We start from the raw sequence: 18,917 nt of genomic DNA on the forward strand, positions 1-18,917 counted from the left end.
AACACGGTGAAACTCCATCTCTACTAAAAATACAAAAATTAGCTTGGCATGGTGGCAGGTGCCACAATCCCAGCTACTCAGGAGGCTGAGGCAGGAGAATAGCTTGAACCCAGGAGGCAGAGGTTGCAGTGAGCTGAGATCATGCCACTGCACTTTAGCCTGGGTGGCAGAGCAAGACTCTGTCTAAAAAACAAAAACAAAAAAACAAAAAACAGCTAGGCAATGATGACACTTGGTGACACAAACATCTGACAAAAGAGCTGTACCCTTTATCTTTTCAAAGACCTCCTACAAACCAACTAAGGAAGCAGAAGACCCAATTTTTTTTTTTTGAGGCGGAGTTTCGCTCGTTACCCAGGCTGGAGTGCAATGGCGCGATCTCGGCTCACCGCAACCTCCACCTCCTGGGTTCAGGCAATTCTCCTGCCTCAGCCTCCTGAGTAGCTGGGATTACAGGCACGAGCCGCCATGCCCAGCTAATTTTTTGTATTTTTAGTAGAGACGGGGTTTCACCATGTTGACCAGGACGGTCTCGATCTGTTGACCTCATGATCCACCCGCCTCGGCCTCCCAAAGTGCTGGGATTACAGGCATGAGCCACCGAGCCCAGCCCCAATTTTTTTTAATGGGCAATGGACTTGAAGAGACACTTTACCAAGAATAATATCAATATGCCCCCCCCTACACACACACACACACACAAATGGGAAGGTGAGTCATAATGAAAATTAAAACCATAAGGAAGTACCAGAACGCCGCAGCAGAAGAACTAAAACGAAAAAGACAACCAACTATTTGCAAGAATATGGGGCAAATGAAGCTTGCTGGCAGGATGGTAAACTGGTAAGCTGCTTTGAGAAATGCTCCGTCAGTAACTACCAAAGACAAAGGTACGTACATCATCACTCAGCAATTCCACTGCTAGGCAGACACCTGAGGGAAAGAACTTCCTGCTCCAAAAGACAGGACAGAAATGTTGATGGTAACTGTATGCATAACAGCCCCAAACTAGAAACAGTGAGATGCTCATGAAGGGAGGGATGAAACAACACATGGTATATTCACAGGATAAATACCACACAGCAATAAAAATAAAAACACATGGCGGGCACGGTGGCTCAAGCCTGTAATCCCAGCGCTTTGGGAGGCCAAGGCGGGCGGATCACAAGGTCAGGAAATTGAGACCATCCTGGCCAACATGCTGAAACCCCGCCTCTACTAAAAATACAAAAAAATTAACCTGGCTCGGTGGCGCATGCCTGTAATCCCAGCTACTCAGGAGGCTGAGGCAGAGGAATCACTTGAACCTGGGTGGCAGAGGCTGCCATGAGCCAAGATTGTGCCACCGCACTCCAGCCTGGGCAACAAAGCAAGACTCCATCTCAAAAACAAATAAATAAAAATGAAATAAAAACACATAACGTGGATCCACATTTTATCCACAGTGTTGAGTGAAGAAAGCTAGACTCAAACAACTACATACTGTATAGTTCCATTTAGAGAAGGTTCAAGAACAGACTAATTTATGGTGATAAAGATCAGGAGAGTGGTCATTCTCGGGGCAGGGGGGTACAAACTGGAGGGGAAACAAGAGAGCCTCCTAAGTTGCAGAAAATATTCTATACATTGATTACACTGTGTATACACAAAAACTATTTCATTGGGCGAGGTGCAGTGGCTCATACCTGTAATCAGCACTTTGGGAGGCTAAGGCGGGTGGATCACAAGGTCAGGAGTTCGAGATCAGCCTGGCCAACATGGTAAAACACCATCTCTACTAAAAATACAAAAATTAGCTGGGCTCAGTGGCAGGCGCCTGTAATGCCAGCTATTCGGGAAGCGGAGGCAGGAGAATTGCTTGAACCTGGGAGGCGGAGGTTGCAGTGAGCCGAGGTCATGCCATTGCACTCCAGCCTGAGCAACAAAGCAAGACTCTATTTCAAAAATAAAAATAAAAAACCATTTCACTGATATGTATGCTTTAAGATGCAATTAAATGTAACTAAGCTGTATCTCAACAAAGAGAAAAAAAAAACAGTTAGGATATGACTCCCAGCTCCTCTTCCCCTTAGGACATGGGTCATGGCTGCCAGGACAGTTCCTCTCAGGAATCCAGGGCCCCTTCCCCGTCCCCATTCAGATCCCAGAATGAGGGTGTCGGTTCCCACACTCCCAAATCCTTTTACTCGGAGTTCCCGGACGCTGACATGTTCTAGTCAGCCCTGGTTAAGGCTCTCCATGGAACCAGCCACATCTCAGAATAGACCATCAGTCACGTCTATGTCCTGATATTCTCTTCCTGATTCGGTGCCCCAGCCTGAGATTGTGGAGCTGACTTCAAGAAGTGCAACAGGGGCCAGGCGTGATGGCTCACACCTGTAATCCCACCACTTTGGCAGGCCGAGGTGGGAGGATCACCTGAGGTCAAGAGTTTGAGCCTAACCTGGCCAACATGGTCAAACTCCATCTCTACTCAAAACACATAAATTAGCTGGGCATGGTGGTGTGCACCTGTAATCCCAGCTACTGGGGAGGCTGAGGCAGGAGAATCACTTGAACCCAGGAGGCAGAGGCTGCAGTGAGTGGAGATCATGCCACTGCATTACAGCTTGGGTGACAGTGAGGCTTTGTTTCAAAAAAAAAGGAGCATTTTAAAAAGACAAGGGGCTGGGTGCGGTGGCTCACGCCTGGAATCCCAGCGTTTGGGGAGGCTGAGGTGGACAAACTGTTTGCAACCAGGAGTTCAAGACCAGCCTGGCCAACATGGAGAAACCCCATCTCTACTTAAAAAAAATATAAAAATTAACTGAGCATATTGGTGTGTGCCTGTAATCCCAGCTATTCAGGAGGCAGACGCATGAGAATCACTTGAGCCAAGGAAGCAGAGGTTGCAATGAGCCGAGATCGTGCCGCTGCACTCCAGCCTGGGCAACAGAGTAAGGCTTCTTCTCAAAAAGTAAAAACTTGCCGGGTATGGTGGCTCACGCCTGTAATCCTAGCATTTTGGGAGGCCAAGGCAGGTGGATCACGAGGTCAAGTGATTGAGACCATCCTGGTCAACATAGTGAAACCCCATCTCTACTAAAATACAAAAATTAGCTGAGCGTGGTGGCAGGAGCCTTAGTCCCAGCTACTTGGGAGGCTGAGGCAGGAGAATTGCTTAAACCTGGGAGGCAGAGGTTGCAGTGAGCCGAGATCGCACCACTGCACTCCAGCCTACCTGGTGACAGAGCGAGGCTCTGTCTCAAAAAAAAAATTTTTTTTTTTAATAAAATAAAGATAAGGACAAGGGAGTCTCTCTAAGGTCAACGGACAGTGGATGTGTCTGGGCCACAGGCGGGCATCAGAAGTGGGTTAGGACCTACCTCTTCAGGTGCACCCAATGCTTGGACGTGGGGACTGGCACCAGCTTCTCTGCCCTTCAACATCATGGCCAGCAGGGTTTTCCAAATACCTCTGTGTTCTGGGTTTGTCGGACTTGGAGTTCAGCGAGAGCCACTTGGACTACAAGTCCCAACAGGCCGTGGGGTCATACCATACATACCACATCAACAGTGTGTGGCCGAGGCTCATGGGAGTTGTAATTTTAGATAGTGATTGTAGAACGGGTCTAAAGGGTGGAAGATGAGCAGACACACCACCTACCAGGGCATCAGCACATCACTCTTCAGCATCCTTTGCCCTTCTTCCTTGGGAGGAGGACCTTGAGTCAGATGCTACTGAGAGCCACGTTCCTCTCCACCACTTGGATGTTTTTCTCCCTTCTCTCCTTCCTCCCTCTCCCCATTACCAACCCCTCCTAAAAAAAAAAAAAAAAAAAAAAGCAGATTTCTCAGTCAGATGTGGTGGCTCACACCTGTAACCCCAACATTTTGGGAGGCTGAGGTGGGTGGGTCACTTGCCCTCACAACTTCAAGACTAGCCTAGTCAACACAGTGAGACCCCACCTCTACAAAAAAAATTAAGTAGCAGGGCATGGTGGCAGGCATGTGTAGTCCCAGCTACTTGAGAAGCTGAGGCAGGAAGATAACTGGAGCCCAGGAGTCTGAGGCTGCAGTGAGCCATGATTGCTCTTCTGCACTCCAGCCAGAGGACAGTAAGACTATGTCTCTGGGGGAAAAAAAAAAAAAATCCTACAACTCCCATGAGCATGAGGACCCCATATGGCTATAATTCATGGAGGCCCTGCCCCACAGCCTGATGGGATTTGTAGTTCATCTGGCTCTGAATGCCACTGAACTTCACACGTTGGCTCATGACCCAGCTCGCCTGTGGACGTCCAGATGCTCTGTGGGGAACTGGCTACTGCCTGTCTCTCTGCCCACACACAGAAGAGGCACCAGGTGCCAGGGTGGAGTTTGTCCACCACATAGTGAGTTTCCTTTGTCTTTGACACACTGGTCCCACTCATGTGCTGGTGTGGGCACTCTTGGGGGTGTCCACCCCTGGATGACCAAAGCCAGCTGTGGAGGGTGATAAATTCCAGCCCCTTACAGCCTTCTACCTCAGGGCGATGGAGCTGTTTGTATGAGCTTCGCTCTGCAGACCTGTGACTTCGTTGGGAACTGAAGTCCAAGGCATAGAATTAGCCTTTCGACATCTTGAGCAGCAGATCCCCCCAAAAGCGCTATTCTCTAGATGCCTGATATCGGGAGGGTGGGACAGGGATGCTGACTCCACCTCCCATTCACCTCCCACCATGCTCAGCCTCAGCTCACCTGTGCACGATGTCAGCGCTGTCACACCTGGCCCACACAGCGAAGGCGGAGCGGGGCTTGGCTTTCAGCCTCTCGGTGGTGATTCTGGCGTCCTGCATGCTCTTGCTGTTCTCCAGGATGCCCACCCGGGCACATCGCACAAAGTAGGTTTGGACTTGAGGGTCCTGGCCCTGGGGCGCTGTCCCGTTCAGGGTGATGGAGCTGGCAGTCCAAGTGACCATCTCCAGATTAGAGACTAGAAGTCAGAATGGACCGTGCACAGTGCCTCACGCCTGTAATCCCAGCACTTTGGGAGGCCGGGGCGGCCGGATCACTGGAGGTCAGGAGCTCAAGACCAGCCTGGCCAACATGGTGAAACCCCATTTCTATTGAAAATACAAAAATGAGCCAGGTGTGGTGGTGTGTGCTTGGAGTCCCAGCTACTCAAGAGGCTGAGGCAGGAGAAAGTCTTGAACCCAGGCGGTGGAGGTTGGAGTGAGCTTAGATGGCGCCACTGCACTCCAGCCTGGGCAACAGTGACTCCGTCTCAGAAAAAAATAAAATATTAGTGAGAATGGGGGCGTCTATTTCAGGTTTTCTACATAGTATGTGAGCCCTCTAGGCAGCACTGATAAAGTTGTTGCTAGGGAGGTATGCCCATAGCAACAGAGTAGAGCAGTCAGACGTTTCAAGCCTGTTGGGACCTCAAGAGCACAGCTCAAGCTGGCTAAGAGTGAGACCTAGGCAGAACACACAGCCAGGCTAGACAGGATGCCGTCTTACCCACGGACATACAAAGGGTCCAGCTGTCACCTCCAATGCCATTCCTTTCAGCCCACATGAAGGTGTATGAGGTCCCAGATTCCAGGGCCTCCACCACGACCCCCACCTCTGCCACATTTCTGGTCCCATAGTCCCTGCCCACTGGACCTAGTAGGTGTGGGGGTCTGGGCCCAGCGGAATGTACACCTTAGCATGACGGAACTCAGGGTCAGAGCCTGTCTCCTCAGATCCATTACCTGGCTAGGCAAGGAAGGGAAGGGTCGGGGTTCCTGCAGGAAGGTTCTCTGAGTGGCTGTAAACTGATTTGGTCTGCTCTCACTTGCAGTTCTCAAGAATAACCGTAGAATGTGCTGGGACTTAAGGACTGGCCAGGCAGCCTGGGCTTGGTTCCCGCCCGCCCCAGAAACAGGATGCCCTTCAATGCTCGAGCTCAGTGACTCAGGTTTCACCCAGAGTATAAAGCCCAGGATTGGATAATTTTGGGGGTCCTAGGCTGCCATACAAGTGAGGCACACACAGTTGTGACCCTATCCTCCCTAGGCAACTCCCCTAAGCCTTGAAGGACCAGCTCACAAGGGACCCTGGGCTTCTGCTGCCCCTTGCTTCCCATCTGAGAGTAACAAGCCCACTTGGTGTAACTTTCTGCGTGTGTGGTGTTCCGTCTCACTGGACTCCAGCAAGTTAGTAACTAGTGCACAGTGCACCTGCTTCACAGACCATAGTCCCTGGGCCTCCAGAGCAAAGGGAAGCACCCCTCCTCCCCACAGCCCTGCCTGCAGCGGAGGAATACACCCTATCAGTGGGGCCCAGAAGCCAGAGGCTTCCTACTCCCTTAAGCCTGGGGTCCTGTCACCCCTCACCCATGGCCTCTATGAGCATCTGGCTGGGGCTGCTGGCCTCATGCTTCTGGGCCCCTGCAGCCAGGCTCTCCATGGGCACCCTGTTGTCTGAGGAGTCACTGGCCAGCAGAGCCAGGAGGTGCAGGTCTTGGGGTCTGGGCCTGCAGGGGCCTCAGGTTGAGGGAGCTGGTGGTCTGAGCCTGCATGACCAGGCTAGGGACTGGGTTAGGAATATGGAGAGTCTTTTGATGAAGTTTGTGGTTCCCATCATGAGACTAAAGTGCACAGCCTGGCACTTTGACAAATGTGCAAACACACACACACACACACACCCATAAACGTTACTGGGCAGTGGATAGATAGCCCCTTTTACCTGTAAACACGCTCAGGATGTCCCTGGGGCTACCGATTCCTTTCTTCTCAGCCCACACACAGAAGGTGTAGAGGTGCCCCAGGCTGAAGTCCCTCCACCACTAGCCAGCAGTCTGACGTGCTTGTGTTCCTGCTGGCCATGCCCGCCCCATGGCACTGGACCCAGTGGATGGAGGTCTGCAGGTCTGGACCCTTGGAGCTGTCCAGCTCAGAGTGATGGAGCTGGAGCCTCCACACTCAGGATTCTGTCTGCCTTGGGGGCCGAGACATGGGGAGAAGGCTGCGGTGCACTAGGAAGGGAATCCCACGGGCCTTTCTGGAAGTGCAGGATGGAGGATGATGGGGTCACTAACCTCCTATTGTGGCCTCTGCTGTGATCCAGAGGGCCTGCAGAGGGATCAGACAGGGAATCAGACCCAGGGATGGTCTGACCTGCAGAATGAGGACGAAGGCTGCTGAGTCCCACCCACCTCATCCCTACCAGCCACCCCAGTCTGCGAGGGAAGAGGGACCTGGCATTCTGCCACTTTCCCAGGTCTTGGTCCCGGCAGGGCTGGAAGGAGCCTGAGAGGGTTGTGCGCAGCAGCTCAGGGAGTTTTGCTTTTGATAAACGCAAATGATAGATCATGAGAAAGCAGGTCTTTGAAAAGGTAGACAGGACATGGGGTGCCAGAATAAGGGAGGAGGGACAGGATGCTGGGACTGCTGGGTGCCTACAGGAGAGCAGCGCCCCATCACTCTGGACAGTCGACCCCACAGAGTCCAGGGACCCAAAGCCAGAATGTTCCCCCAAACACCAGGGATTACAGAACCAGCCCCTCCTCCCTCAGACCCAGGAGTCCAGGTCCCAGCCCCTCTTCCCTCAGACCCAAGAGTCCAGGTCCCCAGCCCCTCCTCCCTCAGACCCAGGAGTCCAGGTCCCAGCCCCTCTTCCCTCAGACCCAGGAGTCCAGGCCCCCAGCCCCTCCTCTCTCAGACCTAGGAGTCCAGGACCCCAGCACCCCCTCCCTGGGACCCAGGAGTCCAGGCCCCCAGCCCCTCCTCCCTGGGACCCAGGGGTCTGAGTTGCCAGCTCCCTTCTCCCTCAGACCCAGGAGTCCAGGCCCAGCCCCTCCTCCCTCAGACCCAGGAGTCCAGGCCCCCAGCCCCTCCTCTCTCAGACCTAGGAGTCCAGGACCCCAGCACCCCCTCCCTGGGACCCAGGGGTCTGAGTTGCCAGCTCCCTTCTCCCTCAGACCCAGGAGTCCAGGCCCAGCCCCTCCTCCCTCAGACCCAGGAGTCCAGGCCCCCAGCCCCTCCTCTCTCAGACCTAGGAGTCCAGGACCCCAGCACCCCCTCCCTGGGACCCAGGAGTCCAGGCCCCCAGCCCCTCCTCCCTGGGACCCAGGGGTCTGAGTTGCCAGCTCCCTTCTCCCAGACTCAGGATTTCAGTCCCAGTCCCTCCTCTCTGGCATCCACACTTATTAACAGCACCAGGCACCCCAGGACCCCTCATGTCTGCAGGCGACATGTAGCCCTGGAATCTGCACACCCAGACCCAGTCCTTCCTGCTGCACTTCGATGCAGGATTTCCTCTTTCCCTGCCTTTCGTCAGGTCTGAGTGGGGAGGAGGGGAGGAGATGAGGAGGAAGTAGAAGCTTCAAGCCTGCGTCCAATCCTTCACATCCTCCTCCTGCCTGACCCTTCCTCAGGGAAATCTCTCCTCAGCTTCCGGATCTCCTCACTCCAACTGTGGATTCCCATCCTCACCTTCCTTCCTGGTCCCAGTCCTCCAGGTTCCCCACCTTCCCTTCCCACCTCTGTACCCTCACATCTGAGTCCCTAAATGCAGGTCATGGATGGAGAAGTCGCGGCTCTGCTATAAGAGTCCCCAAAGGCTGGACATGGAGAAGTCGCCTCTCTGCTATAAGATTCCCCAAAGGCTGGACATGGAGAAGTTGCCTCTCTGCTATAAGAGTCCCCAAAGGCTGGACATGGAGAAGTCGCCTCTCTGCTATAAGAATCCCCAAAGGCTGGACATGGAGAAGTCACCTCTCTGCTATAAGAATCCCCAAAGGCTGGACATGGAGAAGTCGCCTCTCTGCTATAAGAATCCCCAAAGGCTGGACATGGATGGAGAAGTCTCCTCTCTGCTGTAAGAGTCCCTAATGCTGGCCAGGGATGGAGAAGTCACCTCCCTGCTATATGAGTAACTAAAGGCACATCATGGATGTGGAAGTCAAGTAGGGTCTTGGAGAGCATCTTGGACCCTGTCACGTCCTCAGATGCAGAATCTAAACACCAGAGAGGGACAGCAACTTGCCAAGGTCACAGAGCCAAGGCAAGGAACACACCTCCGTTCCTCTTTCCTATTTGATTCCTCCCCCTTGTCACCCTCCCCTCCTCCAAGGCCCCTACCCTTGTCCCCTGATACTGCATGTGACTGTAGTGGGTTGTGTCCCCTAAGCAGATATGTCTGAGTCCTAAGCCCAGGTGCCTATACAGGTGACAGTACTTAGAAACAGGGTCTCTGCAGACATAGTTAAGCATCTCGAGATAGAATCACCTGGGTTTAGGGTGGGCTTGAAGACAATCACATAAAGATGGGAGAGACACAGCCGCCACATGCCAAGAGAAGCCAGTGATTCCTGGGAGCCTCCGGAAGCTAAGAGGGCAAGGACGGATTCTTCCCCAGAGCCTCAGGAGAGAGCAAGGGCCGGAAAACACCCTGATCTTGGACTTTGGGTCTCCAGAGCTGCAGGAGAGCCCATTCCTCATTTCAAAGCACCTGGTTTGGGGTAATTTGTGACGGCAACCCCAGGAAACAAATGCAGAGGCTCAGCAGTGCTCTTGGCTCAGTTCTGCACAATCCTCACCTTTATCCCTTCAAATGCCCCCCACTAGAGAGCCACGGAGGGTCCCACTGGGCACCAGGCCTGGCTCATGGGGAGTGACCGAGACGTCCGCTGCCATGATCCAAGATGGTTCATCGCCACAGTCACCCTCCACATGCCTCTCCCACAGTGACAGCAGCACCTACACTTCCACGCCCTGTACTTAGACAACGAAACCGACTCAGAGCAGCCAGGAGGGGCCGGCGGACCGTGGGGCCCACAGCGAACTCGGAGGCGGGCTGGTGGCTGGGAGGGCCGCATGTGGGCCTGGCTGAGGAGCCGGGGATCTGGAGTCAGAACTGGGGGAAGGCAGCTGGAACCCCACAGTGGACTCGGAATTCCGTGAATGGTCCTTAAACATCTTCAGCCGGGAGCAGCGGCGGCGGGGCCTGCGCCTGCAGACAGGCGTGAGGAAGCTTTGCTGTGGAGGGTACTTCTCAGGCTGGGCTGGTCTGGGAGGCCCGAGTCCTTGCGGGAGGAGAGGGCCTGGAAGCTCGCCCTTCAAGCTGCCTAGTCAGTCCGTCTTGGGCCCCGGGCTCCTGGGGGCCGACAGTGTGATGAGGAGCTGGGCAGCGTAGTAGGTGGTCATGATCGCCAGGCGAGCGTGAGGCAGGGGCTGGGCGAAGGCGTCCCAGGCCAGCACACCATCAGAGAGTGTGAAGAGCAGCGCGCCCCAGCCGGCACTCCCGCCCCAGACCAGGCCACGCCACAGCATGGCCATCAGGATCAGCCCGTAGGCTGCCACGGGCAGGACCATATCCAGCTCAAGGTGCAGCAGCATGAGGATGAGGTAGGGGCCAGAGGCCAGGAAGATGAGCAGTAGCAGACCCGGCTTCGGGGGAGAGAGGCCAAAGGCCCAGAGGTAGAGGAGGTGGGCTGTAGCGAAGGCAGCTACACCTGGGGAGAGGGGTGGGTGCCAGTAAGGAAGGCTCATTCTGGTATCGCCCCGAGGTCACCCCTCAGGACCTAAGGGGAAGGATCGGCCCAAAGCACCAGCCCCAACCCTGGCTGAGCCTCCTTGCAGGCCTCCCCAAATGCAGTGTCATGTACTTGCTTTGCTCTGAACTGCCGGCAGGTCCCATCTTCCCTTGGCCTCCAAAGCCCCGTGCCCTCCGGCCCACCAGCCACCCTGGCCTGTTTGGCCACAAGCTGGCATGCCCCTGCCCTGGAGCCTCTGCACTTGCCCTTCGCCCTCACAGGCACATGGCACCTTCTTCAGGTCTGCCAAAATGTGACTTCCTCAGTGAAGCCTTCCTCAGCAACCCTGCTTCAAACTGCAGCACCTCCAGCCCAGGGTCCTCACTGTCCTCCACGCCACTCCCAGCTACTGCCTTACCACCACCTGCCCACCAGCCCTCACTGGAACGTGAGCTGCCTGGCTCACGGCTGTGCCTCCAACGCCTCTGACCACCAGAACTCCCATCAAAACGCCCACTGGAGCCCTCTGCACTCCAGGCTCCCATCCAAGTGCTGGGCCTCCCCGACACGGGCATCTGAAAGGCGTCATGGCAGCTTCTACTCACCATGGAGGAAGGCTTCAGGCCAGATGAGGCAGGCGTCCCCCACAGCCGAGCACAGGAGGGCTCCCTGGAGGAGCCGAGTGTAGCTCCCGCCTGGGGACACAACCCACAGGAACCCAGCCAGGCAGAAGATGGGCAGGCACTTGACCAGGGCAGCGACCCAGGACGGCTGGTCCTCGGGAATCCAGAGGCAGAAGTACACGCAGCAGGAGAGGATGAAGGGAATCAGCCACTTGCAGACATCTAGGCACTTTGGGAAGCAGGGAGCTGCTGAGCTGAAGCCCAGCCCAGCCCCCGTTCTTAGGACTCAGATCTCCTGGCTCCTGTCCCACCCCCACCTGGGACCCCAGCTGTCCAGGCTGGACCCATTCAGGTACCAGGCTGCCAGAACCCAGCTTCCCAGGACCCCAGCCAATTCACGGACAGCACCTCCCAGACCCCCCAGCTGCTAGGGTTCTGGGCCCTATCCCCCAGCCCCAGGCATGGCTCTGAAGGCTCTCACCTGGGCTGAGCAGTGAGTCTTCAGGGTCGACCCTGCTTTGCCAGCATCCATGCTGGCCTGATACCCTCAGAGCGACCTAATCTGGGAGTGGGTAGCTCCAGGGGGTGGAGGGGAGGGCTCATGGTTACACGTTAACCCAATGAGCGTCCTGTGGACTCTGCAACTGATAACAGGGCCCAGGGAGATGTCGCCCTCACCCCGGGGATGGCCTTGCCTGGCACCTGCTGATAAGGCACTGTTGGCATCGGGGGTCCCTTGCCCTAGCCTGCTGGGACATGGCTTGCTCCTCCTGTCTGCTGGGGGGTGAGGTCCCCAAACGCCCATCCCATTGTCCTGGGCCCAGACAATCACAAGAGATGGAGTGCAGAATTCCAACAGCCACCCCTTCATGGGGAAGCGGGGGAGGGGGTTGGCTGGCAGGAACACTCCTGAGGGGATGGGAAGGCCAGTCCCTCCTTCACTTGCTGGACTAGCGGACCCCCTCCCTGCTCCATGAAACCTTCCCTCATTCTGCTCAACCCCACCAGGCCCTCAGGGGCTCCACCACAAACACTTCCTCAGTGGGCCACAAGGAAGGGGCCCGAAGAATGCAGGGAATAAGCACCCTCCCCTGCTAGCTGAGCCAGCCCTAGGTGACCTCCAAACCAGCTGCCACCGCAGTGAGGACACTGTCCTCATGACCCGGCCCACATGGTCCGGTGTAGCCGAGACAGAGGCTTCCTGGCACCGCTCCCCTGTTCCACTTGCTGTGCACCGGCCTACACTTCTACCTTCCGGCTCAAAGACTCAGACATACTGGGCACCACTGCCCGGCCTCAATGCTGGGCTTGGTTACCAAAGGGGGGTAGGAGCAGGGATTTGAGCCCCCGATGGCAGCTTCCATCCTCCACCCTCGGCCCTGCCCACAGGTGGGGTAGGCCTGGCAGGAGCCATCACAGCCAGTGCCTGGCCCAGCCTGTGGCCTCTGTAGCCACAGGGCTCCCTCTGGCAGGACACAGTGTGGGGGCAGACTGGGTTAGGAGTACCCCAACCGCTGGGGTACAGGGATAACACAGGCTGCCCTCCCCGCATCCCAGAATGTACGGTCTGACCAGCAGAATCGTAAACTGTCTTCCTTTATTTATATTTGCAATATGAAATAGAAGCTCGGCACGAACGCACACACACTCACACCAGCCTGGGAGGAAGGAGCTTGGACAAGGCCACTTGGCAACAGGGCTGGGACCCCAGACCCTCAGGGACCCTGGGGGTGTTGCCGGGGAGGCCCCTGCTCCCCAGAGCCGGGCTGGCCTGGTTGAAAGTGCAGGGTCTGGGCAAAGGCACGGCCCCCACGCGGGACCCTCTGGCACCCCCACCCTCACTTGGGCTGTCCCTCATGGTGGACCTGAGCTGAAAGGCCGGGTGTGGGCATGGCCATCTGTGCCTGAGCGTAGGATGGCTGGGCACGTGGGCGGCAACCTTGGACCCCTACCACCAGCCCCCACTGGGACAGGACGGGAAGCTGTGCTTCGGGCCGCCAGCCCAGCTCGGTGTTCTCACCTTCTCTCCCTCTCCTCCCTCTCCTCCCTCTCTCTCTTTATATAATATATAATAGACATTTCTCTCTCTCCATTCTCTCTATTTGACTCTCTTTATCTTTATTCTAGGAGGCAATGCTCCAAAACTTCTATTCTCAGTGCAAATGGGGTTGGGTTGGGCCTGTCTCCCTGGCACCAGCCTCCTGGGGGTCCAAAGGAGAGAATGTGGGGGGGTCAGGTGATGAGGGCAACGGGGGCCATCATGGGACTCGCCCTGCCCCCACCCTGGGAGATCCATGGGAGGACGGATGATTTGGCAGCTGCTGCCACACCAGGCAGCTACCTGCAAACAGAGAGAGATGTCGTGTGAGGGTCCAGCAGGCCCAGCCCCACCTGCCCAGCCCCAGGCTGCAGCCACACTCACTGAGAGCCCGGTGATGCAGGCCCTTCCGGGGCAGAGCCATTGGGCACTGGAGGAGGTGTGAGGGCCTGGGCACTGTCACGGGAGGGAGGGGATGTGCAGAGGTCACTTCCTGCCCGCCAGCCCTGCCCTGCCCTGCCCCGCTGCCCTGGTACTCACCTCTGGCTTTGGGTAAGCCCCAAAGGCTCTGGGCTCTTCTCCCCATCTGTGGTCTGTGGGGGCTGGTGGGCCCCGGAGGCTGGGACAGAGGTAGAGGGGTCTCTGGTTGCACTGTGGGTGAGAGGCAGGTGCAACTGTCAGCGTCACCTGCTGACACCCTCACACCCCTGACAATTTCAGTTGGCTCACTGGGTGTCCGCCACTTGCCCCACCAGAAGGGGCCTCCCGAGCACGAAGCTAGCTCAGTGCAGAGGGACTGCACAGCTCTGGGCAAGAGGACAAGCACCTCCCTTCATGTTCCTGTCCCTGTGGAGGAGTTGCTCGAGGCCGGTTGGGACAGCCCCAAGGGGTCTCCTGCATGCTCTCACCCTCCCAATCCTTCACAACCTCCAGGGAGCCTTTTCCAACCCTGGGGGCCCTGAGCATCCCAGGCTACTAAGAGAAGAACCAGCCTGCAGAGTGCAGGGGGCTGGGGCATGACATGAGGCTGGGCCTGGGGGTCCTGCAAGGGTCACCTGGAGCAGCTCAGGGACAAGACAAACCCAAGCCCACCTCACTGAGGAGGAGAAAAGACTTCTCCTGATACCAGCCCCTCCCCACAGTAAGCCCCACCTCATTGCTCACCTGTCCGAGGAGTTGGGGGCAGAACGGATCCCGTGGAAGGTGGCCTGGAGGTCCCCGACGCTGACCAAGGCCTGGCAGGGGGCTGTGGGGGATGAGAGGTCTCAGCCGCAGCATCCCAGCAAGCTCAGAGCTGGCCAGGCTGCTCTCTCTGCCCAAGGCCACAGGTGGGCAGGGCAAAGAGGGGCTCACCTGAGGGCTCCACGACTTTGCTGCCGTCCATGGCTTCCTGAGGTGCTGAGGGGTTTGTGGGGTCCTGAGACCTGGCAGGCGAGAGAGGCAGCCCAAGGGGGCAGCTAGGGTCAGCGCTCAAGCCTACAAGAGAACTGGGAGGCCATGACCACCTCCTGGCCTCGGGATACCAGCGCCATCCAGCCCGTCCCGTCTGGTTCTCACCTGAGCTGCAGGGCATCATGAGCTGGAGGGCTGGCCAGGCTCTGGGTGGGGAAGCCCTGGGGCACAATGAGGGGCCCCTGTGGGGCTGGAGGCCCAGTGTGCAGCTCTTCCTCCCCGGAGACTCGGGGGCTGGTCAGGGCATCCGTAGGCACTGGGTCAAAGGTGGCGGTCCAGCCGGGGCCTGGGGTAGAGGTGGGGGGGTGGGCAGCAGAGGATGAGCTTAGCAGCAGGCCGACAGCCTGTGGATGCCTGACCACACCGCCTGTTCATTCACCTGGAGGCTGAGGACCAGGGCTGGGGTAGGACAGCAGGGTGGCCCCTCCACGGGCTGCACAGCCAATGCCCTCCTCGTCTTCCTCCTCCTCCTCCTCCTCCTCTTCTTCGTCCTCACTGTCTGTGCTGCCTCCACTCCTGCCCCAGAAACCACCTTGTCAGTCAGCTGTGTGGGACAGACCAGCCAACCACCATCTGGTTCCCTGCAGCCAGGATCAGCCCAAGGAGGGTGGGCTGAAGTGACCAGCAGGGAGCCTGGGGCATGACGACACCAGGAAAGGCTGGGAGAGGGAGTTCTGAGCCAACAGAGAGAACACAAGTGTGCAGGGACTGAATGCAGCTGTCAGGAGAGCATTCGTCCCCAATCACCCACGCAGGGTAGGCCCTGGGGAAGTGGGCTGAGGAGACAGATCCACTCAGCTGCTCTCACATCACCTCCCACTGTCACCACAGTGACAGGCCTTTCCACCAGCAGACCCACCCTCTGGACAGAAGGCTTCACACTACTCTCTCCCTCCAAATAGAAACTCCGGGAAGGTAGAGATGGCTGACTTTGGGTATCCTCAGCCCTGAGACCACCACCAGGCACCCATGGCTGCTCCAAAAATACTGGCTGAATGTTGACTCACACACACCTTGTGGCCATGAAGAAAACCCAAGCAACCTATGTGTTGATCAACTGGGGAAGGGGTAAGCAAAGCAACATTAAAATTAAGCTTTAACAATGAGGGCACCTTCTGAGAAATGTATCAGTAGGCAATCTCACCACTGTGTGAACATCTTACACACACCTAGATGGTAGCACCAACTACACACCCAGGCTCTATGGTATAGCGTCTTGCTGCTCAACTCCAGACCTGTACAGCATGTTACAGTCCTGAATACTATAGGTTACTATATGTATCTAAACACAGCAAAGATACAGCAAAAAAACAGTATTATAATCTTGTGGGACCACCGTCGTTGACCCAAGATGCAGTATAGGACTATATATTATGTCTAAAATGCTGACTACTTAATCGACTACTTTAACTGGAAAGTAATATATCTGCATATAGTTAAAAGTAAAAATATTCAACAACCAAGGAATATAAGGGAAGCCCCTCAACCTAAGGCATATACAAAACCCCACAACTTCCATGGCGAAAGGCTAAATGCTTCCCCCTAAGACCAGGAACAAAACAAGGATGCCTTCTCTTGCCTCCTTTTTTTTTTTTTTTTTTTTTTTTTTTTAGCCCCCACGACATGGGATTTCTCTCTGCTGGAAATCCCGGCTCTTGCCACTTCTGGGCAACACTGTACTGAAGGCTAGCCAGGGCAACCAGGCAAGAAAAGGAAATTAAAAGCATCCATATCTGAAAGGAATAAAAATGATCTCTATTCATATGACATGATTCTGTACATAAAAAATCCTAAGGAATCTACTAAAACTATTAGAATTCATAAATCAGTTCAGCCAAGGTTGCAGGATACAAGATTAACATACAAAAATCTCTTGTATTTTCAAACACTTGTAACAATTTCTAGAAAATTCCACTTACAATAGTATCAGAAAAAAGAAAACACTTAATAAATTTAACAAAAAAATACAAACTTCATGCTCTAAAATCTACAAAACATTGCTGAAACAAATTTTAAGACCTAAATAAAAAGGTATCTCATGTTCACAGATTAGAAGATGCAATCCCTTTAAGAACCTTAGCTGGCTTCTTGGATGAAATCGACAAGCTGATCCTAAAATTCACATGGAATCTCAAGAAATCCCAAATATTCAAAACAATCTTGAAAAGGAAGAACATGGTTGGAAAGCTCAAAGCTCCCATTTTATTTTATTTCAAGACAAAATTTCATTCTTCTTGCCCAGGCTGGAGTGCAATGGCAAGATCTCAGCTCACTGCAACCTCTTCCTCCCGGGTTCAAGTGATCCTCCTGCCTCAGCCTCCCAAGTAGCTGGGATTACAGGTGCCCAACAACACACCCAACTAATTTTTGTATTTTTAGTAGAGACGGGGTTTCGATGTGTTGGTCAGGCTGGTCTCAAACTCCTGACCTCAGGTGATCCACCTGCCCTGGCCTCCCAAAGTGCTGGGATTACAGGCGTGAGCCACCACACCAAGCAAAACTTCAATTTTCAAAACTTACTGTAAAGCAACAGCAACCAGACCAACACAGAGACTGATGGACCAGAACACAGAGGGAGAAACAAACTCTCACACATTTGGTCAAATGATTTCTTTTTTACACAGGTGCCAAGATGATTCAGTGGAGAAAGGACAGGGTCTTCAACAGCTGGTGCAGAAAAAGCTGGTCATCCACATGTAAAGGGACGAAGGTGGACCCACACCTCACACCGAATACAAAATTTAGCTCAAAATGAACAAATAACCATAAAACGAATGATATAAAACTCTTAGAAGAAAACAAAGGGCTAAGTCAATATGCTGGATTTGGCAATGACACACTTTTGCACCAACAACACGTGCAAGGGTATTGGTAACAGCTGCACTCCCAGCACTGAGCAACGGGAGCCTGCCCAAAGGCCTGTCAACTGCAGAACAAGAGATTCAACTGAGGCTCGTCACGCACGGCACAAGAACGTCCCACTGCACAAGAACGAGGCACCCAAACACACCAATAGGGAAGGAGCTCACAAGTGGAGTGATGAGCAAGAGAGGTCAGACAGAAAAGGAGAGGCCGTATGCTGTATGAAGTGAAAACAGACAACTCATCTATCAGCTTAGAAGCCAGGACAACTTTACCGTCAGGAGGGAGGATACTGGCTAGCACAGGGGGATGTGGGTACTGGGAAGGTCCTGCTCCTGGGTCTGGGCTCCGAGGAAGGATGTCCACAGGCCACACACTTAGGATCTGTACACTTGTCTATATGCATGTTACACGTCAACAAAAAGTTAAAACAGCCTAATTTCCAAACCAGAAAGTCATGAGGCAAAAGCTCAGAGCTACAAATGGTGACTCAGTGTTCATGCCGGCAAATCTAAATGGCACGAACCCAGCGATTCTGGGACTGGCCAATACTAGAGAAAAAAAACAATGTAACATTTATACTAAAAGCTGATCACAGGCTTATACTGGAGACAGACATCATCATCTCTCATTTTACTGGAATTAGAGGAAAGAAGAAGGAAAACTGAGGGATGAAGGAAGGAGAGGGGTAGGCAGGGAGACAGAGATGCACACAGACCAAGCCGTACCTCAAGGACCTGCCTATTTTTTCAGCCACAGAGATTATCCCTTTCTTTTTTAATAACTTATTTGAACTAGATTTTTTTAAATTTGTTTTTTTTTTTACAGGGTCTCACTCTTTCACCCAGGCTGGAATGCAATGGTGTGATCTCAACTCACTGCAACCTCTGCCTCCAAGGCTAAAGCGATCTTCCACCTCAGCCTCCCAGGTAGCTGGGACTGTACAGGCTCACACCACCACACCCAGGTAATTTTTTAATTTTTTTGTAGAAACAGGGTTTTGCTATGTTGCCCAGGCTAGGTCTCAAACTCCTGAGCTTAAGCGATCTACCCACCTTGACCTCCACCCAAAGTGCTGGGATTACAGGCTTCAGTCACTGTGCCAGGCCAATCTGTTGATTTCTTCATGCATCATCTAACATTTTTTTTGAGCCAGGTCTGGCTCTGTTGCCCAGACCAGAGTGCATTGGTAGGATCTTCGTTCACTGCAACCTCTGCCTTTCTGGCTCAAGCCATCCTCCCACCTCAACCACCTCAACCGAATAGCCAGGACTACAGGCGCACGCCACCAGGCCCGTCTAATTTTTGTATTTTTGTAGAGACAGGATCTCCCTATGTTGCCTAAGGCTGGTCTCAAACTCCTGAGCTCAAGCAGTCCATCTGCCCTGGCCTCCCAAAGGGCTGGGATTACAGGCACTCAGGGATTACATGAGCCCACCATGCCTGGCCCTGAATTAGAT

General features: G+C 54.4%; 2 protein-coding genes across 9 annotated transcripts in view; both read right to left on the reverse strand.

Moving 5' to 3' along the window:
* Nucleotides 1–9,532: 9,532 nt before the first annotated feature.
* TMEM86B (transmembrane protein 86B) lies at nt 9,533–11,669 on the reverse strand. The gene is made up of 3 exons (XM_078360906.1): nt 11,587–11,669; nt 11,088–11,334; nt 9,533–10,461 (listed from the first exon to the last, which is right to left on the reverse strand). The coding sequence occupies exons 1-3, from the start codon at nt 11,635–11,637 to the stop codon at nt 10,079–10,081; spliced, it is 681 nt and encodes a 226-aa protein (XP_078217032.1). The 5' UTR covers nt 11,638–11,669; the 3' UTR covers nt 9,533–10,078.
* Nucleotides 11,670–12,685: 1,016 nt separating this feature from the next.
* Nucleotides 12,686–18,917, reverse strand: part of PPP6R1 (protein phosphatase 6 regulatory subunit 1) — a 29,833-nt gene continuing 23,601 nt past the window's right edge. For 4 of the 8 annotated variants that reach the window (XM_008988653.5, XM_078360895.1, XM_078360892.1 and 1 more), the window contains 7 exons: nt 14,975–15,111; nt 14,701–14,881; nt 14,497–14,567; nt 14,308–14,389; nt 13,684–13,794; nt 13,528–13,599; nt 12,686–13,446 (listed from right to left, as the gene is read on the reverse strand). In XM_008988653.5, the coding sequence (XP_008986901.4) occupies nt 13,443–13,446; nt 13,528–13,599; nt 13,684–13,794; nt 14,308–14,389; nt 14,497–14,567; nt 14,701–14,881; nt 14,975–15,111 (658 nt within the window). In that variant the 3' untranslated portion in view covers nt 12,686–13,442. Of the gene's footprint in view, nt 13,447–13,523; nt 13,600–13,683; nt 13,795–14,307; nt 14,390–14,496; nt 14,568–14,700; nt 14,882–14,974; nt 15,112–18,917 lie in introns of those variants that run through there. The other 4 variants (XM_054249316.2, XM_078360891.1, XM_078360894.1 and 1 more) reach the window with 2 other exon arrangements.

Source organism: Callithrix jacchus, chromosome 22, assembly GCF_049354715.1.
Source record: "Callithrix jacchus isolate 240 chromosome 22, calJac240_pri, whole genome shotgun sequence".
Lineage (NCBI taxonomy): Eukaryota > Metazoa > Chordata > Mammalia > Primates > Cebidae > Callithrix > Callithrix jacchus.

Coding starts and splice junctions, on each gene's coding strand:
- TMEM86B (XM_078360906.1), bottom strand. CDS start 11,637: ATGGATGCTGGCAAAGCAGGGTCGACCCTGAAGACTCACTGCTCAGCC. Junction 11,335..11,586: donor AGACTCACTGCTCAGCCCAG/GTGAGAGCCTTC, acceptor TGCTTCCCAAAG/TGCCTAGATGTCTGCAAGTG. Junction 10,462..11,087: donor GCCTGAAGCCTTCCTCCATG/GTGAGTAGAAGC, acceptor CCCTCTCCCCAG/GTGTAGCTGCCTTCGCTACA.